This window comes from Mobula birostris, chromosome 12, assembly GCF_030028105.1.
Source record: "Mobula birostris isolate sMobBir1 chromosome 12, sMobBir1.hap1, whole genome shotgun sequence".
Classification (NCBI taxonomy): domain Eukaryota; kingdom Metazoa; phylum Chordata; class Chondrichthyes; order Myliobatiformes; family Myliobatidae; genus Mobula; species Mobula birostris.
The window spans coordinates 40882112-40905660 of NC_092381.1; the positions used below are offsets into that span (position 1 = coordinate 40882112).

Below are 23549 nucleotides of genomic sequence, written 5' to 3' on the forward strand. Positions count from 1 at the left end.
GTGAAAAAGAACCCAAGGGTAACAGCAAAAGATCTGCAGAAGTCAATAGTACTTGCTAAAGCCTCTGATCATGTGTCCACTATAAGAAAAACACTGAACAAGAATGATATTCATGGAAGGATACCACAGAGGGAACCATTGTTTTCCAGAAAAAAGTGCTGCACGTCTCAAGTTTGCAAAAGACCTTCTGGGTGTTCCACAATGCTTGTAGGACAATGTTCTGTGGACAGATCAGACAAAAGTTTAATTTTTTGGCAGAAATGCACACTGCTATGTTTGGAGGAAAAAGGGCATTGCACATGACTACCAAAACCAAATTCCAACAGTGAAGCATGGTGGAAGGAGCATCATAGTTTGAGGCTGCTTTGCTGCCTCAGGGCCTAGACAGCTTGCAATCATTAAGGGAACAGTGAATTCAAAATTGCATCAAGTCATTTTACAGGAGAATGTCAGGGTTGCAGTCCATCACCTGAAACTTAATAGAAGTTGGATGATGCAACAAGATAATGAAATGAAACTCAAAAGTAAATCAACAACAGAATGGTTTAAAAAGAAGAAAATTGTGTCAGGTTCCAGACCTTAACCCAACTGAGATGCTGTGGCATGACCTGAAGAGGGCTGTTTATGCAAGGTATCCCAGAAATATTGATGAACTGAAACAATTTTGTTTAAAATTCCTCCTTGTCTTTAGGCAAGACTGATCAAAAGCTACAGGAAACGTCTGGTGGAGGTTATTGCTGCTGACGGAAGTTCTACCAGTTATTAACTTGTTAGGTACTTAATACTTGCTTCAGTATTCACTCCGGAAAAGGTGATTGTAGGGATGACTTGCAGCAGACTGAAAAGCTTGAGCATGTAGGTATTAAGGAAGAGGATATACTGGAGCTTTTGGAAAGTTGGAAAAGTCACCGGGACAGGACAGGATGTACCCCAGGCTACTGAGGAAAGCGGGGGAGAAGATTGCTGAGCCTCTGGCGATGATCTTTGCATCATCAATGTGGATGGGTGAGGTTCTGGAGGTTTGGAGGGTTGCAGATGTTGTTCCTTTATTCAAGCAAGGGAGTAGAGATAGCCTAGGAAATTATAGACCAGTGAGTCTTACCTCATTGGTTGGTAAGTTGATGGAGATGATCCTGAGAGACAGGATTTATGAACATTTGGAGAGGCATAATATGATTAGGGATAGTCAGCATAGCTTTGTGAAAGGCAGGTCATGCCTTACGAGCCTGATTGAATTTTTTGAGGATGTGACTGAACACATTGATGAAGGTAGAGCAATAGATGTAGTGTATATGGATTTCAGCAAGGCATTTGATAAGGTACACTATGCAAGGCTATTGAGAAAGTAAGGAGGCATGGGTTTGAAGGGGACATTGCTTTGTGGATCCAGAAATGGCTTGCCCACAGAAGGCAAAGAGTGGTTGTAGATGGTTCATATTTTGCATGGAGGTCGGTGACCAGTGGTGTGCCTCATGGATCTGTTCTGGAACCCTTACTCTTCGTGATTTTTATAAATGACCTGGATGAGGAAGTGGAGGGATGGGTTAGTAAATTTGCTGATTACACAAAGGTTGGGGGTGTTGTGGATAGTTTGGAGGGCTGTCAGCAGTTACAATAGGATGCAAAACTGGGCTGAGAAGTGGCAGATGAAGTTCAACCCAGATAAGTGTGAGGTGGTTCATTCTGGTAGGTCAAATATGATGGCAGAATATAGTATTAAAGGTAAGACTCTTGGCTGTGTGGAGGATCAGAGGGATCTTGGGGTCTAAGTCCATAGGACACTCAAAGTTGCTGCACAGGTTGACTCTGTGGTTAAGAAGGCATAAGGTGCATTGGCCTTCATCAACCATGGGACTGAGTTTAAGAGCCGAGAGGTAATGTTGCAGCTATAAAGACTCTGGTCGGACCCCACTTAGAGTACCATGCTCAATTCTGTTCGCCTCACTACAGGAAGGATGTGGAAACCATAGTAAGGGTGCAGAGGAGATTTACAAAGATGTTGCTTGGATTGAGGAGCATGCCCTATGAGAATAGGTTGAGTGAACTCGGCCTTTTCTCCTTGGAGCGACGGAGGATAAGAGGTGAGCTGATAGAGGTGTACAAGATAATGAAAGGCATTGATAATGTGGATAGTCAGAGGCTTTTTCCCAGGGCTGAAATGGCTAGCACGAGAGGTCATAGTTTTAAGGTGCTTCAAAGTTAGGTACAGAGGAGATGTCAGGGGTAATTTTTTTTACTCGGTGAGTGCGTGGAATGGGCTGCTGGTGGAGGCGGAATCGATAGGGTCTTTTAAGAGACTCCTGGATAGGTACATGGAGCTTAGAAAAATAGAGGGCTATGGGTAACCCTAGGTAATTTCTAAAGCAAGTACATGTTCGGCACAGCATTGTGGGCTGAAGGGCCTGTATTGTGCTGTAGGTTTTCTATGTTTCTAAATTCAAGGGTTCATGGGTTCATGTACTTTTTCCAGTCGGGACTGTGAATGATTAAAAAATATTTTGAATAAAGGCATGAAACATACAGTTATTTGTGTGTTATTAGTTTAGGCAGATTGTGTTTATCTATTGTGATTTAGATGAAGATTAGACCACATTTTATGAGTAATTAATGCAGAAAACCAGGTAATTGCAAGGGGTTCACAAACATTTTCTTGCAACTGTATGCTCAAGTTCAGTATTTGAATGGGTTCTCTGGCTTAGAACCTGTCTGCCTTGAAAGGCTAATGGTTTGTGCACAGGCCTCTACCTGCAAGGTTCTATTGTCTACGGTGTCAAGTGGAGAAGAATAGGTATTGTACATTTTGTGCACTTACTTTGTGCACTTTCTTGCTTCATTATGGAGGAATAGGTAGATTGTCTGGAAGATTAGGATGGAAAGAGAGAGGGATAGGAATGAAGTATTAGAACTTCAAAGATTAGATTAGGCTGTTATAGGGAATAGGTTGTCATATTTAGCTGGTTTTGGGAGTGGGATTGAGGACGGTGATTGGGTGTTTGTGGGACAGGTCACTAAGAGGTCATGCTGTGGAGTGTAGCTGGGGCTGAGATCGAGAATGGCGAGGAATGTGAAGGAATCCTAAAGTCCGTGAGCCAGTAGGGTTGGCTGGTACCACCTGAGGGGAATAATGCTCATAGTGATTTTTGGCAAGGTATACATCTCTAGAGTTAGAAAATATGTGATAGCATTGCACCAGTGGTAGCCTTATCATAATAATACTAATAATTTTCATAATTATGATTAATAGTAATAAATTTCCAAGACTTCCACGTCTTCCACATCTTCACCTGAACTTTCCACACTCTCTGAGGTGGATGCCTGGTTCTCACAGTCTGCCAGTTTACACATGTCAGTACACCTGAGGCCATTTGCAAGACACATACATCTTGGGAGTGAACATTTGTTTGGACAGTTACAGGCCAGTAGATCCAGGACTGCATCGGGTGCTGGCTGGCCTTCCATCCAGTGCACCACCGCCTTTTCAGCTTCCTTTTCTCTCTTCATCTCCCATGCTCTGCCAACAGAGCTTTGCACTTGTGGGTCCTTCTCAAAACTTCTTCTCCATATACCAGCCTGGTAGTTGGCTCACTGTGGATGTTTTGTTAAGCAGTCCTTGCATGGTGGAAGTTGATGCCGCTGTAGCTCCACATGACAAAGCCCTGATTTATTGCCTTGCACCACCTCCCTTAACTGTCCCAGGAATACACTGCGGTGCTCAGCTGTTATGTAGTAACACTTGATAGCTCCAGCATTCAGGCTGAACCGTGATGTGCCTCCAGGAGTCAGTGTGTCTTTGTTCACTGTGGCTTCAATAGCCTGGTCCACAGGGATCTGCCCAAAGGGGCTGTTACTTCACAGCTGCGCTGAGAGTTGGCCTGTCTTGAAGGCCTCATAGACAGAAGGATTCTTCTCTGGGAGGTTCATCACCTGAGCAAAGTAAGGGGACAGGTACCTGGCATAATTCATCTTATCATAGGCAAAGCACCATGGGATCATGGTTCTTAGAGCATGGAGGTGCAACTCCCAGTCCCCCTCACGAGAGGCGCACAGAAACCTGAGTACTACGTTCTCTACCATGTCAATGCATGATATCCAGAACGCGAATCGCTCTCCATTGTTGTGACGGAGGTGTTCCAGAAAGTCTGTCCACAGGGTTATCAGTTCAACTAAGAGTGGACTTTGCAGTAGATTGTTCAACTTCTGTTGGTTCAAGTCACTGGCCATATCGTTCGCATGGTCTAAGAATGATTTGATCATTCCACTCCTCTCTGGAACATTGTTTTCAACCCACGGTGTGAACTCTGCCTGTGCAAGTCTCATCAGTGCTTCATAGATGTACTTGTGGACCCTGACAGCACGATTGTAGTGTTTACCATCAAGGACTCTATTGATGGACCCCTCTGCGACAATTCCAGCCTCTATGCATACGTCCTTTAGACCAGCATCCCGAAATCGCTTTCCTAGATGGCTAAGGCATTACATATGGTATGGAATGTCCCCATCCTGAGAAGAAAGCTACCACCACTGCAATGCTATCACATATTTTCTAGCACTAGGGGTATGTATATACCTTGCCAAAAATCTCTATAAGAATTATTCCCCCCAGGTGGTACTGGTGGCCCAAATTTGGGGTCCTGGTTCACGGACTACTATGATGTGGGGTGAATATAGAATGTAAGTGTAATTTCCTACAGTTCTGGACCCTAAAACTTTAACTGAGTTAGGTAGGCTCTGTTAAGCTTTGCTAAAGTAGGCCTTGCATTCATTGCCAATTCAATGTTTGCAGGCAACACCTATGTAGATTAATTTTGAATACAGGTTTCCCCCGCCATCCGAAGGTAGAGCGTTCCTATGAAACGGTTCGTAAGCCGGAATGTCATAAAGTGAAGAAGCAATTACCATTTATTTATATGGGAAAAATTTGTGAGCGTTCGCAGACCCGAAAAATAACCTGCCAAATCATGCCAAATAACACATAAAACCTAAAATAACAGTAACATATAGTAAAAGCAGGAATGATATGATAAATACACAGCTTATATAAAGTAGAAATACTTTTCTACAATCATTGCGGCACTGTTCTCTGTAGCAAAAATCTCACGCAAGCGCTCTTGGCAGAAACACGGCGCAAGCCCTTTAGGCAAAAACACTCTCTCCAGTAACCTTTAAGCTATGAAGCTGCCAAATCATACCAAATAACACATATAAAGCCTGTATAAAGTAGAAATAATGTACGTACAGCGTAGTATCACTTACCGGAATTGGGAAGACGGTGACGAGCACAGTGATGATGGTGTGTTAGGCTGAGTCGTCGGAGGTTGGGGTGGTGCAGTGGTCCCTAACCTCCAGGCTGCGGACCGATACCGAGTGGCGAAGCATGCAGGAGTACAGCAGTAGCCGGGATGCACCCAGCACGGCTTTAAGAAAAAGGCCGGAATAAACAAGCTAATTAATTAGGTGCTGCCCGGCACGTAAATGTCGGCCCAGATCAGAAGCAACGCAGTCAGCAATCGCCTCTGATCTGGGCCGACACTTACGTGCCGGGTGGCACCTAATTAATTAGCTTGTTTATTGTGGCTTTTTTCTTAAAGATGTGTTGGGTGCGTCCCGGCTACCACTGCATTCTCCACAGCAATGTATCGGTCCACGGCCCGGGGGTTGGAGTGGTGAGACACTGGGGTGTCGGGGTGGTGAGACACTGGGGTGTCGGGGTGGTGAGACACTGGGGTGTCATCTCATCGTTGTCTGTTTCCATCAGGGCAGGCAGGTCATCTTCTTCTATGTCTGCCTGCCTCGATGTCGAAGGTCGAGATTCGTCGTCTGCAGTGGCTGATGTGGAAGGCTTGAAAAACGACAGTATGCTTGACTGCTTAGCCTCGCACATTTTTCTATCATATAGTTCTTTGTAAGCACTCAAACCATCTTGCAAATATGCCCTAAACCTATGTACCCTTTCAAAAATTAAAGTCGTACTTTTCTGCCATCATTGTAGCAAAAATCTCATGCAGTTGCTTCATGTTCAGTTCCTGGACGACTTCACTTTCGGTCCGTTTGCTACTGCATTAGGTTTTGATTGTTATCCTTTTCTCTTCCAATTGCATCAGCTCTTCATGTATCAGTTCTTGGTCATGGAATGCCAAAACCTCTTCAACATCATCTTCGTCAGCTTCCACAAGCCAAACTCACTTTGTCCTTGCTTTGTTCACCAAGATCGAAACACTTAATTATGTATAGTTTTACACTAAGTGTAACACCCTTACGAGCTCTTTTAGGCTTTTCTGATACCTTAGAGCTCACCTTGCTAATGGCTGCTCACAGGCACGTGTTTAAGCAATGTCGGCTAGAATGCAGTTCCGGGGGAGGAGCTTGGCTGCTCGGGGCGCGCACTGTCTTTTTCATACGCTGCCTTTTTTTGTGCGCTGCCTTTTTCGTAACAGTGAAAACACCTTCTGTTAGCGAAAACAGTAACTAATGTAGGTCTTTCGTAACAGCGAGGTTTCGTAAAGCGAACATTCGTAAAGTGGGGGACACCTGTACCTGCCATCCAAACAGGGATTGTACAATAATGTCTAATGCTACATCCAGGCATCTCCTTGCAAATGGTGTACATATGTGCAAAGGTTTAGTAATACTTTGGTGACTTCATGAAATAGACAATAAATAATGAAAAGTTTTCTGAAAACACTATTATGCAATTTGATAGTGCTTCTTGGTCTAGGTTTACATACTGTTAACGTCCATGTAGTGAAACGGACTGTGTATTGTGAACAGGACATATATGTACATCAGGGTAAAATGACAGAAGGCTAGAGTATAGTACTAAAAATTAATTAATTAGTTAAATATGGCGATACAGAACCTGTCTATATTCCTGCAGACCAGGAAATCAATAATTTGGACGATAAGATTGGAAAACAATGACCCAAGGATAGGCAGCCATTAAATTGGTCAAGCAAATGAAAAAAACTGACTGATGAATTTCATTGTAGAAAAGTATAAGGTCATCTGCCATTACAGAAAATACTGTAAATATATAGGGTGAACAGCACCTTTGGAGAGAAACAGAGGTAACGTATCCATTAATTAGAACCGGATAAAAGACAATGAGATTTTGGAAAGCTGCAGAAAAAGCAGGGGGTTTCAACTAGCCCAGTATTCATTGGAACTTGCTTCATACAAGAAGCTTAGAGGGGGCAGGATTTCTTCCGTGCATTCAAGAGGGATTTTTGAAGCAGTATGCAGAGAGTCCCTGTAGAGAAGAGAACCTACTGACAGAAACTTAAGTAGGTTACTGGCAGAACTGACTGTCGTAGCATTAACAGGATGTACTGCTGAAACTCACCAAGACTCCTTGGACAGCATCTTCCAAACCTATGACCTCTACCAGCTGGAAGGGCAAGGGTAGTAAAAGCATGGGAGTACTCCCATCTGTAAGTTGCCCTCCAAATCACACACTATCTTGACTTGGAAATATGTTGCCATTTGTTCACTACGACTCAGTTACAAATCCTTTAATTCCCTTTCTGTGACTCACACTTCAAGGATTGCAGTGATTTGACAGTGCAGCTCACCACCACTTTCTCGAGCAATTAGGGATGCTTACATCCCTTTAACGAATAAAATTAAATAGCCTCTTCCACAGAAGGGGAAGGTGGGTGCCAACAAGATGGATGAAAGGGTGATTCATCCCTTCTGCAAATTATGTGGAACTTCGGTATGCTTTCAGTACAAAGACTCAAGACTCTTATGACTATCCCAAATTCTCCATTTCCATCTTGAACAAGTGTGGGCCGAAGATTGCCAGGAGTCAGTGAGGATGTCGTCTTCAAGAAGTCTTCAAGCACAAATGTATAATGAGAGTAAAATAAGATAACCTGATTTCAGGCATTTCAGTAATAGCTTTGTAATACAATCTATCTGAGAAGCATTGAATGATGTCACTCTGCCTCTGTTGGTGCCACTGAGAAGTGTTGCCGAATTTTCCTTTTCTCTCTAGCCTGAATCCCACAGAGTACACCATAATTGTGCTGTGTTCAAATGGCAAATCAAGATTGAGAAGCCAATAACTGTTAATTATGTATTTCAATAATACAACAGAATTTTGAGGTAGGAGCACCAATAGGGCTACTTGCACCCGCTAAAACTAGAGTAAATTGGATAGCAAGTTCTAGAATGTCTGCATATTGGTAAGTGTAGAAATCAAAAAGTTGTTATTCAATTTGCCATTCTTCTCTGTAAGCTTTCCACAAGTGACTGAGGATTGAAACATAAAAGGCCATGAACTTGTGGCATTTGCCTGTCAGCTTCCCACTCAATACCTTGGGGAAAAAGTGAAGGCTTTTCATTCATTTCCTTTTCAAGTCAAGCCAAATCACTTTTTATTGTCATTTTGACCATAACTGCTGGTACAGTACACAGTAAAAACGAGACAACGTTTTTCAGGACCATGGTGCTACATGAACAATACAAAAACTACACTGAACTACGTAAAACAACACAGAACTACGTAAAACAACACAAAACTACACTAGACTACAGACCTACCCAGGACTGCATAAAGTGCACAAAACAGTGCAGGCATTACAATAAATAATAAACAAGACAATATGCACATTAGAGCAGCGGTCCCCAACCACCGGGCTGTGGACCGGTACCAGGCCGCAGAGCATGCGCTACTGGGCTGTGAGGAAAGGATATGATTTGGCGATATGAGTCAGCTGCACCTTTCCTCATTCCCTGTCACGCCCACTACGCCATTATGCACGCGTCATCCATGTCAGCGCGGGAAGGAGATCAACTCCTTGAGCTTGCAAGTGACGGCGGGCTGAAAAGTATGTTTGACATAGCATCTCTGCCGGCATTCTGGATCAAAGTCAAGGCTCAATATCCTGAGATAGCCACGGAAGCACCGAAAACGTTGCTTCCATTTCCAACATACCTCTGCGATGAATGTAACAAAAACTAAATTGCGGAATAGATTAGACATAAGGAACCCCGTTAGAGAATCGCTGTCTCCCATCACCCCTCGATAGGACCGTCTTGAGCCCAGGGCTCCCACTGATTCAGTGATATTGGTGCGTTGCAATGATTTTATATGTTCATACGGGGAAAATATGCGCTGTGTTTAATATCCAAACGTTACTTAAAATGTTATGATGCTATTGACTTATATAACCATATAACAATTGCAGCACGGAAACAGGCCATCTCGGCCCCTCTAGTCTGTGCCGAACGCTACTCTCACTTAGTCCCACCGACCTGCACTCAGCTCACAACCCTCCATTCCTTTCCTGTCCATATACCTATCCAATTTAACTTTAAATGATAATATCGAACCTGCTTCTGCCACTTCTACTGGAAGTTCATTCAACACTTACTTCAAGCTTCCCTGTCCTCCCCTGATAATTGACTTATCGCTATATTCATGCGAGGAAAATATGCGCTGTGTGTTTAATATTAAATTCGTTAGATAAACCCTTTTAGAAATGAAATTGAGTGTATTAGCCACTTATCACCGATATTCCGGTCGTGATTAACACCACCACCCCCCCCCGAACAGAATCGGCAAAAACGATTTGTACAGAAATAATCGGCACGTGTACACATGCACAAGTCACACATGCGCACTGGTGCCCGCGCAAGGCTTCATGGTCATTGTAGTCTTTCTCGGGGTAAACCCAACGTATTTGACTGCTACTCTTGTCCATTGGCAACCCTACCCATGCCCCCCTCCTCCCCCCCCCACCCCAGATCGGCCGGTCCACAAGAATATTGTCAATATGAAACCGGTCCGCAGTGCAAAAAAGGTTGGGGACCCCTGCTTTAGAGGGCAGTAGGTTGGTGTCAGTCCAGGCTCTGGGTATTGAGGCGTCTGATGGCTTGCAGATAGAAACTGTTTCATAGTCTGGTCGTGAGAGACCGAATACTTCGGTGCCTTTTGCCAGATGACAGGAGGGAGAAGAGTTTGTATGAGGTGTGCGTGGGGTCCTTCATAATGCTGTTTGGTTTACGGATGCAGCATGTGGTGTAAATATCTGTAATGGCGGGAAGAGAGACCCCGATGATCTTCTCAGCTGACCTCACTATCCATTGCAGGGTCTTGCAATCTGAGATGGTGCAATTTCCGAACCAGGCAGTGATGCAGCTGTTCAGGATGCTCGCAATACAACCTTTGTAGAATGTGGTGAGGATTGGGGGGTGGGAGATGAACTTTTCTCAGCCTTCAGAAAGTAGAGATGCTGCTGGGCTTTCTTTGCTATGGAGCTGGTGTTGAGGGACCAGGTGAACACCAAGAAATTTGGTGCTCTTAACGATCTCTACGGAGGAGTCATCGATCTTCAGCAGAGAGTGGTTGTTTCGTGTCCTCCTGAAATCAACAACCATCTCTTTTGTTTTGTTCACATTCACAGACAGGTTGTTGGCTCTGCACCAGTCCCTTAGCTGCTGCACCTCCTCTCTGTATGCTGACTCATCGTTCTTGCTGATGAGACCCACCACAGTCATGTCATTGGCGAACTTGATGATGTGATTCGAGCTGTGTATTGCAGCACAGTTGTAGGTCAGCAGAGTGAACAGCAGTGGACTGAGCACACAGCCCTGGGGGGCCCCCGTGCTCAGTGTGATGGTGTTGGAGATGCTGCTTCCAATCCGGACTGACTGAGTTCTCCCAGTCAGGAAGTCTAGGATCCAGTTGCAGAGGGAGGTGTTCAGGCCCAGTAGGCCCAGCTTTCCAATCAATTTCTGAGTTGAATGCTGAACTGAAGTCTATGAACAGCATTCAAACGTATGTATCTTTTTTGTCCAGGTGGGTTAGGGCCAGTTGGAGGGTGATGGCAATGGCATCGTCTGTTGAACGGTTGGGACGATATGTGAACTGCAAGGGGTCCAGTGAGGGGGGCAGCAGGGCCTTGATGTGCCTCATGACAAGCCTTTCGAAACACTTCATGATGATGGATGTGAGTGCGATGGGACGGTAGTCGTTGAGGCAGGACACTGAAGACTTCTTCGGCATGGGGACGATGGCTGCCTTGAAGCACGTAGGAATGACGGCGCTGCTCAGGGAGATGTTGAAGATGTCAGTGAGAATCTCTGCTAGCTGGTCTGCACATCCTCTAAGCACTCTGCCAGGAATATTGTCTGGTCCAGCAGCCTTCCGTGGGTTGACCCTTCACAGGGTTCTCCTCACGTCGGCCACGGTAAGACACAGCTCCTGGTCATTTGGAGGAGGGGTGGTCTTCCTCGCCGCCATGTCATTTACCGCCTCAAAATGAGCGTAGAAGTTATTCAACGCATCTGGGAAGGAGGCATCACCAGCACAGGCAGGTGGTGGTGTCTTGTAGTTGGTGATGTCCTAAATGCCCTTTCACATGTGCTGTGTGTCGCCGCTGTCCTGGAAGTAGCTGTGGATTCGCTGGGCATGTGCATGCTTTGCCTCTCTGATGGCCCCGGACAGTTTGGCACTCGCTGTTGTTAGGGCTGCCTTGTTGCCTGCTCTGAAGGTGGAGTCACGGGTCCTCAGCAGCGCACGCACCTCTGCGGTAATCCATGGCTTCTGGTTTTTTTTAATTTCAAAATATACTTTATTCAAAGTATATGGCTTCTGGTTAGCAGATGTAGTGATGGTCTTGGCCACAGTGATGTCATCAATGCACTTGCTCATGTGGCTAGTCACTGAGGCCGTGCACTCCTCTAAGTTGGTAGAGTCGCTATTGGTTGCATCCTCCCTGAACATGTGCCAGTCAGTGTGCTCAAAGCAGTCTTGAAGAGCAGAGATGGCTCCTGCTGGCCAGATTTTCACCTGCTTCTGAACTGGTCTGGAGTGCCTGATGAGCGGTCTGTATGCTGGGATTAGCATAACAGAGATGTGGTCTGAGTAACTGAGGTGGGGGCGGGGCTCCGCCCAGTATGTGTCGGGAATGTTTGTGTATACAAGGGCCAACGTGTTCTCCCCTCTCGATGCAAAGTCCACATATTGATGGAATTTGGGGAGCACTGACTTAAGGTTCGTGTGGTTAAAATCTCCAGCGACAATAAACAGTCCATCAGGGTGTGCGTTCTGCAGTTTGCTAATAGCCCCATACAGTTCACGGAGTGCCTCCTTAGCATTAGCACTGGGGGGGAATGTACACACTGACTATAAGGACAGTGGTGAATTCCCATTGTAAATAAAATGGTCTGCATCTAACAGTCACGAATTCCACTAGCGATGAGCAGTATCTTGGAACCATTTCTAATGGAATGATAAAAACATATTAACAACCAATTAGACCCTCTTGCATTGAATGTTTATTTTTATAAGTGAAGAGTCTTTCAGATTTGATTAAAAATAATTAACTGAGGCATCCGTTTGTCTTGTGAGACCATGGATCTGCGCCTGGAAAGTCTTCACTCTCCAGGGCGCGGGCCTGGGCAAGGCTGTATGGAAGACCGGCAGTTGCCCATGCTGCAAGTCTCCCTCTCCACAACACCAATGTTGTCTGAGGGAAGGGCATTAGGACCCATACAGCTTGGCACTGGTGTCATCGCAGAGCAATGTGTGATTAAGTGCTTTGCTCAAGGACACAACACGTTCCCTCAGCTGGGGCTCGAACTAGCGACCTTCAGGTAGCTAGTCCAATGCGTTAACCACTTGGCCACGTGCCCACACAAAAAAAAATTAAAATAAAGCAATTACTGATCTCTCCTAATTTTGTACTTCCATCCTCTCTGGATTTTGTTTTTATGTTGAACGAAATATTTAAGCTTAAATTCTCTAAGCCAGGAATTGTGTTCCTCAGTATTGATTCTTTAATCTGACTGTGGAAGAGACTTTGCAGTTGCTTGTCTTCTGCAGATTCGTTGCAGAGCTTGGTTTTATGTCACTTGCAGGTGATAATAAACGTGATTCTAATCAGACTGGAGCTATAATTTTTCTTCAAAAGATCACATAAAACTTGTCATCTGTAATTCCCAATACTAATACTGTTGAATATTTTGGTATAGTTGTGATATTAATGGAGTGACATTTTTTTTGTTTGCAGCAAAGATTGAACACCACAGGGTATTATGCAAAAGGTAGGTGGTACTGTTTATTTAAATTAAAACTAAATTAAGTAGTATAATTGTTTTCATGCATTTCTCAACAGAAGTAGCCTGATAACACCTGCTGAATCTGATCATTTGAACTGTCATTGCCATTTAGCTGTACTCTGACAACTTGTTCTCATGTCTCAATCAATCACACTTTATTTATAATGAGAATAGCCTGTCTTGTCATCAAACTGTTCTGAAGTTTGAACAAAGAAATGCCATTTTTATACAGAAATTAACTAGTTGGTCCTGACGAAGGGTCTTGGCCTGAAACGTCAACTGCACCTCTTCCTACAGATGCTGCCTGGCCTGCTGCTGCACATCAAGCAACTTCGATGTGTGTTGCTTGAATTTCCAGCATCTGCAGAATTCCTGTTTTAGTTTTAGTTGGATATAGAAATTGATTTAATAGAAACTGTGCATTTCTGAATCACATCATTTACATATTCAAGTACCAAACATAATATTTCAGATTTTAATGGCCAATTGAACTGATGTGTTAAAATACTTGAAAATTAGTAAAATAGTTGTTCCATGGTAGGTGCTGCCCTAGAATCCTTTGTCTGCATCTTTATCTTGTCTGGTAATTGGTAATCTTGGCTCCAAAGCTTGAACAGAAAGGCTGTACAAAGGAGAGTTAAGCTTTCAAGGGACATGTTAGTCTGGTTGACTGCACTTTGTTTGCACACTGTCCCTCTCAACTTATCATCTTGACTCATGTTTTACTGAACTTCTGCAATCACAAAAGGCTCTATGAAGTAAAGTCCAGCTTTCAAAGGTTTGGTTCAGCTTGAGATTGTGGACTGTCTGTACGCTATTCTGTCAACACATCATTTTAATATTAGATTATGAGAACACTCAGTCCTTGTTTATTGTCATTTAGAAATGCATACATGCATTAAGAAATGATACAATGTTCCTCCAGAGTGATACCACAGAAAAACGGGACAAACCAAAGACTAACACTGACAGAACCACATAATTATAACATGTAGTTACAGCAGTGCAAAACAATACCATAATTTGATGAAGAGCAGACCATGGGCACGGTAAAAAAAAAAGTCTCAAAGTCCTGATCGACTCCCGAGTCCCTGATAGCAGGCGGCAAAGGGTGAAACTCCCTGCCATAAACCTCCAGGCACCGACAACTGCCGATGCATTGGAAGCACCCGACCACAGCCGACACTGAGTCCATCCGTCCGTCCAAAAACTTCAAGCCTCCGACCAGCCCCTCCGATACAGCCTCCCGAGCACCATCCTCTGCTAAGCACCTTCGACCTCGCCCTGGCCACCGAAACAAGCAAAGCCAAGGATTCGGGGCCTTCCCTCCGGAGATTCTGGACCACGCAGTAGCAGCGGCAGCGAAGCGGGCATTTCAGAAGTTTCTCCAGTTGTTCCTCCATACTCTCACGTCTGTCTCCATCAAATCAGAATTGTGCACGGTACCCTACTTGACAAATAACAGACATCACCACCAGAGTGGTCGCGCACGCTGCATCGCGCCGCCATCTTCTCCTCCTCCTATTTGCCTTGCTGCAGCTTCCACAGAACCTGGGTGACAGTAAAATGTAATAATCATCCTTTTGTTTTCTCTATTGTGCCACTGATGATTGATGCTTGGAAGTTTCTGTGAGAAATTGTTGATGATAGCTTGCAAAGAAAGCCACAAATGTGGATTATTTTCTAACTCTGGTAAGAAACTTGCCTCAAAGGAAGATGTTATTTGAGAGAACATATTGTACCTGAGTAATAAGTATTTTGTTTTATTACAAGTGTGTTGGCTACAGAGGTTTATTTCTACTTTCAACGTTTTTGCTCTCTCTTAGTTGGATCACGTGACATGGTTGACATGAAAAACATTCGATTCAATGAACCTCTCTCGGTTTCTGTGGAGCACATAACTTGTTCAGATGTGTTTAGTCAGAAATTGCCTAAAGAAGAATTAATGAGCATCTCGAGGCAGCTACAATTCCAAGGAAAAGTAAGTGCGCTAAAAGTAAGAGAACTGTGTACTTTCCATAAATTTGTGTCTCTGTACACACCTGTTTGCATGGTTTTTCGAAAAGCCCTCCTGTTTTTTTAAATTTTGGGAGAGTAATGGTAGTGTAGAATTTGGCATACTCTTGATATATCCGGTTCAAACACAGTGCAAAGTTAAAAATCCACAGGCAAATCCTGTTTTTTGTTGTGATTCTTCTATATATAACGATGAGACACAGTAGAACATGGACAATTTGCCAGTAAACTCCTGGTCTACATGCTTACTTCATGTTATTCCAAAAACCTGCTACGAACAGTATGATCTCCTGTAGGATGTCCATTTTCGTCATGCATTTGTGGTTTTGTTGAAAGTGTGTAGTGGCCAGATATCAATCTACGTTATCTGGTGTATTTGTTTCTGTTTTTGCAACATTCTGCTGCCAGTTTTTCTGTGAACCTATTTGTAAAATCGTTTTTTTATTATATACCTGTTAAATTGTCATCTTAATAGGGATGGCTTGTTTCTTTTTTAAGTGTATACTATACATGTGGTTACTTTTTGCTTCCTGCTATTCAAAGGAATAGATTGAAGATAATTGACTGCTTACTTATCGAATGTGCACTATTTTTTCAATATTTTGATCAATATTTTTCGGTATCTTTAGACCATTGAATCTTTACACCAAGCTTTACTGAGAGTTGAAACAGAAAAGGAGCAGCAAAGGCAGCGTATTCGATCATTAGAAGGTAAAAAATTAAAATTTTAATACATTTTGTTGATAAAAACGTATTTTGAATTCAACTTGCCATTTGTTTTGCAGAGGAAATTCGGCGATTACAAGAGCAATCTGAAGAGAAGAGTTTAGATTTCCAGTTGGAGAGAAAGATGGAGGATTGGCGCAAAGAGATTTCAAATGAAATGTACAGTTTGCGAGAGCAACTACGTCATATGGATAGCAGGCTTGGTTATAGAAAACTAACTTTTTCCAGCCTGATGCAAGAAGTCCATGAAAGGTAGAAACGGTTAAAATAATCCTCATTGTTTTCATAGTTTGTGTAGCTTAAGCTCCTGTAATAAAATTTTGACTTAAGTGCATGGTTTTATGGATTGTGATGGAAGTTATGAGCATGAATAATTTTTATAAACTTTTCAGTGGCTCACCTGAGGACTGGGAGAAATTCAGAGTTTAGCAGAGGAGGACAAAGGGCTTAATTAGGAAGGGAAAAAAAGATTATGAGAGAAAACTGGCAGGGAACATAAAAACTGACTGTAAAATCTTTTATAGGTATGTAAAAAGGAAAAGACTGGTAAAGACAAATGTAGGTCCCCTACAGACAGAAACAGGTGAATTGATTATGGGGAGCAAGGACATGGCAGACCAATTGAATAATTACTTTGGTTCTGTCTTCACTAAGGAGGACATAAATAATCTTCCAGAAATAGTAGGGGACAGAGGGTCCAGTGAGATGGAGGAACTGAGCGAAATACTTGTTAGTAGGGAAGTGGTGTTAGGTAAATTGAAGGGATTGAAGGCAGATAAATCCCCAGGGCCAGATGGTCTGCATCCTAGAGTGCTTAAGGAAGTAGCCCAAGAAATAGTGGATGCATTAGTGATAATTTTTCAAAACTCGTTAGATTCTGGACTAGTTCCTGAGGATTGGAGGGTGGCTAATGTAACCCCACTTTTTAAAAAAGGAGGGAGAGAGAAACCGGGGAATTATAGACCGGTTAGCCTAATGTCGGTGGTGGGGAAACTGCTGGAGTCAGTTATCAAAGATGTGATAACAGCACATTTGGAAAGTGGTGAAATCATCGGACAAAGTCAGCGTGGATTTGTGAAAGGAAAATCATGTCTGACGAATCTCATTGAAAATTTTTTGAGGATGTAACTAGTAGAGTGGATAGGGGAGAACCAGTGGATGTGGTATATTTGGATTTTCAAAAGGCTTTTGACAAGGTCCCACACAGGAGATTAGTGTGCAAACTTAAAGCACATGGTATTGGGGGTAAGGTATTGATGTGGATGGAGAATTGGTTAGCAGACAGGAAGCAAAGAGTGGGAATAAACGGGACCTTTTCAGAATGGCAGGCGGTGACTAGTGGGGTACCGCAAGGCTCAGTGCTGGGACCCCAGTTGTTTACAATATATATTAATGACTTGGATGAGGGAATTAAATGCAGCATCTCCAAGTTTGTGGATGACACGAAGCTGGGTGGCAGTGTTAGCTGTGAGGAGGATGCTAAGAGGATGCAGAGTGACTTGGATAGGTTGGGTGAGTGGGCAAATTCATGGCAGATGCAATTTAATGTGGATAAATGTGAAGTTATCCACTTTGGTAGCAAAAATAGGAAAACAGATTATTATCTGAATGGTGGCCGATTAGGAAAAGGGAGGTGCAATGAGACCTGGGTGTCATTATACACCAGTCATTGAAAGTGGTCATGCAGGTACAGCAGGCGGTGAAAAAGGCGAATGGTATGCTGGCATTTATAGCGAGAGGATTCGAGTACAGGAGCAGGGAGGTACTACTGCAGTTGTACAAAGCCTTGGTGAGACCACACCTGGAGTATTGTGTGCAGTTTTGGTCCCCTAATCTGAGGAAAGACATCCTTGCCATAGAGGGAGTACAAAGAAGGTTCACCGGATTGATTCCTGGGATGGCAGGACTTTCATATGAAGAAAGACTGGATGAACTGGGCTTGTACTTGTTGGAATTTAGAAGATTGAGGGGGGATCTGATTGAAACGTATAAAATCCTAAAGGGATTGGACAGGCTAGATGCAGGAAGATTGTTCCCGATGTTGGGGAAGTCCAGAACAAGGGGTCACAGTTTGAGGATAAAGGGGAAGCCTTTTAGGACCGAGATTAGGAAAAACTTCTTCACACAGAGAGTGGTGAATCTGTGGAATTCTCTGCCACAGGAAACAGTTGAGGCCAGTTCATTGGCTATATTTAAGAGGGAGTTAGATATGGCCCTTGTGGCTACGGGGATCAGGGGGTATGGAGGGAAGGCTGGGGCGGGGTTCTGAGTTGGATGATCAGCCATGATCATAATAAATGGTGGTGCAGGCTCAAAGGGCCGAATGGCCTACTCCTGCACCTATCTTCTATGTTTCTATGTTTCTACCAGTAATCCTTGAATTTACTAAGCAAATATTGATTAAACTGAAAGCAGCAGTCTTTGTTCTGTCATTTAAGAAATTCAATGATGTTTCTTTTTGTTTCGACTTGTAAAATGCTGATGTAGAACTCTGAGCATCCATCTTTAAACTGCTTTTGTTGGGAACTGGAATCTAGTCCATCAGTAATAAATTACTGATAATGCTTGACATTCTCCTGAAAAAGTGTTAATGATTGATGAACAATCCACTGAATATGTTTTAATAAAATATTTTATTAACAGAAGAAAAGACCTCTGTGAAGAACATGAATCACTTAGAAAGGAGATTGATGACATGAAACACAAGCTATGTAAGTATTCGAGTGCAATCAGTGGATTTTCAATTCTTTATGTTTTTACCAGAACATAAATAGATTAGCCTACAATAAATATAAATATTGTTTTAATTTCTGGGGAGGGCAAGAGAACACTTGATCAGAGAAGGTTTGTGATACATGCAGAAATAATTTGAAGTTCAAGGGTCCTCTCATTTCTGGTGGAGGAGAATTCTTGACTAAGTGAAAAAGGGAGAAATATCGGAAGTATTGGTACAACATAGAAAGTGGCATTGTCAGATGTAACAGACATTGAGAAACTGAAGGAAGAGTGGAGTTTTTTATTGAAAGCAGGAAGTAGAAGCCAATACACTTACTTAACATTGGTTCTTAGTGAACTATAGGAGCCTCATTTCTTCACCACTTATGCCCACTTCTCTGCCCACAGCATATAGCTATGCAATTGCAGATGATGCAGCCTCTTCGATCATATGACCCACCCCCCCCACCCCGCCCCACCAGAGCTTCAGACACTCCTACAAATGAAATAGCAATTTCCTTCTACCATTTTCAGTTTGGTATGTTGCAAACTTCCCTTTATTCTGTAGGTGATAGCCAATGCAAATTGGGTAACTGCTTTAATGAGCACTTCTATTCATTCTGCAAACATGGAACCTATCACTTTAATTCTAAATCACTCGTACTCTTGCCTGTTGGTGCTGAGTCTCTTTTGAACTGTCAATTAATAAAGTAAGCTCTGTAACAGCACTTAATATTTCAGCCAAGCCTGCAATCTCCTGAGAGATGAGGATGCTCGCGAGTATTTCAGTGGCCTTGTGCACAGTCACTGAAAGCTAACCCGTTTGTACATTTGGAAAGCAGGGTACTACCAGTAGGCACCTGTAAGTTGCAGCAGTTTGAGTCTGCATTTCAAAGATGGAGCTTTGGTTGGAATCATGGATGTATTGTGATGGCACAGTTAGGTGGTCACAATGCAGCTGAAGTATGTGCGGATGGAGAGGGAATGGATGACTGTCAGATCGGCCAGGAAAAGCAGGCAGGTAGTGCAAGTGGTTCCCTGAGAAACTATTGCTCACTGACAAATTTCCCTTTCTGAATACTGCTGGGGACTGGTAGTTCCTTCAGGAAATCCAGTCAAAGCTGGAATTCTGCCATAATGAGTGGCTCAACTCTTCAAGAGGGGAAGAAGAATGAGAGGCAATAGTGATGGTGAAGGAGGAAGAAAGTTCCAAGTAAATTTATTATCAAAGTACATATATGTTACCATATATCTTGAGATTCGTTTTCTTGCAAGCATTTACAGGATAAAAGAAATGAAATAGAATTGTACGAAAAACGATACATAAACAAAGAATGATAAACAACCAATGTTGAAAAGACAAACTGGAAATAAAAATAATACTGGGCATGTAAGTTATAAAGGGGCTTTGAAAATGTCTGAAGTAAGTCATAGAATCAGTTCAAAGTATTGGTGAATGAAGTTAGCTACAAATGAAGGAAGATGTTTCAGTAGCCTTAGATGTGACTCTGGGATGGGATATTGCCTGTCTGGTGCCAAGGTCAAGGGTGTCGCTGAACAACGGAGCATGTGGAATGGAGAGGCTGAACAGAAGAAAAAAAACAAAAGGTCTGCAGGCAGCATCTTAGGAGCTGGGAAAGATGTTAAAAGAGGAAACTCTAAGCCAGTAATTTCAATTAACTCTCAGTTCCATGTTCCTTCAGTTACTGAAATTGCAATGTAGAGCAAATGAATCTGTAGATGGAAATACGGTGCAGCAGAGAAGGATTTAGATTTCCAAGGTATTCAGACCATTTTGGGGGCAAGAAGAGCCTGCACGAATCATTGCACCACAGCCAGACCAGACCATTAACCAGACCTGGATAGAGTGGATGTTAAAATGAAGTATCCATTAGTAGGAGAATCTAGGATCCAAGGCCTCAAGAAAGCGATGTCCCTGTAAAACTGAGGCGAGGAATTTCTTCAGCAAAGGCTTTACTCTTTGGAGAGAAGGAGGATGAGAGGAGACATGATAGAGGTGTACAAGATAATAAGCAGAATAGATAGAGTGGATAGCCAGCACCTCTTCCCCAGGGCACCACTGCTCAATACAAGAGGACATGGCTTTAAGGTAAGGGGTGGGAAGTTCAAGGGGGATACTAGAGGAAGGTTTTTTACTCAGAGAGTGGTTGATGCATAGAATGCACTGCCTGATTCATTGGTGGAGGCAGATACACTAGTGAAGTTTAAGAGACTACTAGACAGGTATATGGAGGAATCTAAGGTGGGGGCTTATATGGGAGGCAGGGTTTGAGGGTTGGCACAACATTGTGGGCCAAAGGGCCTGTACTGTGCTGTACTATTCTATGTTCTATGTTAAAGGGTGGTAAATATATGGAACTCATTGCCACAGAGAACTGTAGAGGCCAGGTTATGGGTATATTTAAAGCACAGATTGATAGGTTTGTGATAGGTAGTGGTTAAGCGTTACGCAGAGAAGGCAAGAGAAAGAGATTGAAGAAAACAGTTATGGTTGGATGGCAGAGCAGGCTTGCTGGGCCAAATGGCCTATTCTGCTCATGTCTTATGGAGCCAATATTCTCTAGGGAGGAATTTGCTAGTTCTTCTGGGAAGAGTTTGTTAGATTGACAGTGTGATGGGAACTTTGAGAATAATTCAGGAAGCGAAGAGACAGAAATTGGAAATTAGAACAGTAATAAGTGAAATAAATAGACCAGAAACAAAAGCCAACAGACAATGGATTGAAAGAAAGGAAAAAAAATGTCAAGTGTATAAGTATGTGGCAAATTATAACAGCACCAATAAGAGATTTTAGAATTCAGTGAATGTGGCAAGACCGATATTTATTACCCATCCCAAATGAATATGATTTAATTGCCATATGACCAAAGCTGTGAGTTGCATGTTCAAAGATATTTGTAATTTTATTAATAACACTATATCACCTATTTTCCAAAAATGAAAAAGTCATATAATGTTATTAATAAAAGGGGTTGGATGATGGGGAAGAAAGATCAGCACATTTGTATGGAATTGAGCTGTGAAAGAGCAAAGGGCAGTAAGTATTGGTAGGAGTTACAGTGTTGATAGGCCACTAAATAGTATCTGTATTATTGAGCACTGCATTATTTGGAAAGTTAGAGGTGTTTAAATAGGGGTAATAAAATTATTGTCAGAGATTTTAGTTTACATGCAGAACAAACTAATCAAGACAGCAATAATGAATGGTAACCTGTGCGTGGAGTCAAAAGAGATAAGGGCGAGCTTAAATGGCTTTTTGCATCTGTATTTACTCGGTAGACAGACAGAGTCTGCAGAAGTGAGGCAAAGCAGTAACAATGTCATGAACCCTATGCAGTCTACAGAGGAGGAAAATCATGGTGGACAAATCGCCAGGGCCTGATAAGGTGTTCTTTTGGACCCTGTGGGAGGCAGGGGCCCTTGCAGGGATACTTAAATCATCCTTGCGACAGGTGAGGTACTGGAGGATTGGAGGACAGCTAATCTTGTTCTGCTGCTTAAGAAAGGTTCTAAGAATAATTCAGCAAATTATAGGCTGGTGAGCCTGATGTTAGTAGTGGGAAAGTTATTTGAAGGTATTCTAAGGGATTGGATGTATGAGTATTTGGATAGACAGGGACTGCTTAGAGTTAGTCAGCACAGCTTGTGCGTAGTAGGTCGCGTCAAACCAATCTTATAGAGTTTTTCGAGGAAGTTACCAGGAAAGTTCAAGAACGCAATGCAGTGGATGTTGTCTACATGGACTTTGAGAAGGTCCCACTTGGGAGGTTGGTCAAGAAGGCATTCAGGATGAGGTAGTAAGTTGAACTAGACATTGGCTTTGTGGGAGAAGCCAGAGAGTGGTAGTAGATGGTTGCCTCTCTGACTGGAACAAGAATTGCAGGATGTATATTATATTTATTTCTCTGATGTGAAATTGAACTATTTAATTATTGGGGCCTGTGACTAGTGGAGTGCCACAGATATTGGTGTTGCTTACCTCTATATCTATGAACTAGATCAGCAAATTAGCAGATGACACCAAAACTGGGGGTGTAATGGACAGCGAGGAACACTATCAAAGCATGCAGGAAGATCTGCATCAGCTGAAACAATGGGCTGAAAAATGGCAGATGGAATTCAATACAGAAAAGTGTGAGCTGTTACACTTCAGTAGGACCACCTAGGGTAGGTCTTACATTGTAAGACACAGTAGGGCACTGAGGAGTGCGGTAAAATTAAGGGATCTGGGAATACAGGTCCATAATTCATTGCTAGTCTATCACAGGTAGACAGGGTGGTAAAGAAAGCTTTTGGCTCATTGGTCTTCGTAGAAGGAAGTATAAAGGAGTTGGGATGCTATGTTTAAATTGTATAAGATGTCGATGAAGGTTTGGAGTAGTGTGTGTAGTTTTGGTCACATGCCTACAGGGAAGGTGTAAATAAGGTTGAAAGACTACAGAGAAAATTTACAAGGATGTTGCCAAAACTGGAGGACCTGAGTTATAAAGAATCAATGGGTTAGAACTTTATTCTCTAGAATGTAGAGGATTTGATAGAAGTACACAAAAATTATGAGGGGTATAGATAGAGTAAATAAGCTTTTTTCCACTGAGGCTGGGTGAGATTACAGCTAGAGGGCAGGGGTTAAGGGTGAAAGGTGAAATGTTTAAGGGGAATGTGAGGGGAACAACTTCAGTCGGTGGAGAGAGTGTGGAATGAGCTGGCAGCACAAGTGGTGGATGTAATTTTGATTAAAACATTTAAGATGAGTTTGGATAGGTACATAGATGGGAAGGGTATGGAGAGCTATGGTCCAGGTGCAAATCAATGGGATTAGGCAGTTTAAATGGTTTGGTGCAGACTAGATGGGCCACAGGGCCTATTTGTGAGTTGCAGTTTTCTATGACTCCAAACCTCCACTTTAAATATACCCAAAGACTTGGCCTCCCCACCCTCAAGCTAAAGAAATTCCTGTTCATCTCTGATCTAAATAGGTGTCCTTATATTCTGAGGCTGTGCCCTCT

The 23549-nt window shown here is 42.9% G+C and overlaps 1 protein-coding gene across 2 annotated transcripts in view; it reads left to right on the forward strand.

The window, feature by feature from the left end:
• LOC140205861 (uncharacterized) overlaps positions 1-23549 on the forward strand; it is a 55470-nt gene that overhangs the window by 8275 nt on the left and 23646 nt on the right. For both annotated transcript variants that reach the window (XM_072273659.1, XM_072273657.1), the window contains exons 3-7: positions 13017-13050; positions 14892-15046; positions 15711-15792; positions 15867-16059; positions 18451-18518. In XM_072273659.1, the coding sequence (XP_072129760.1) occupies positions 13017-13050; positions 14892-15046; positions 15711-15792; positions 15867-16059; positions 18451-18518 (532 nt within the window). The remainder of the gene's footprint in view (positions 1-13016; positions 13051-14891; positions 15047-15710; positions 15793-15866; positions 16060-18450; positions 18519-23549) is intronic.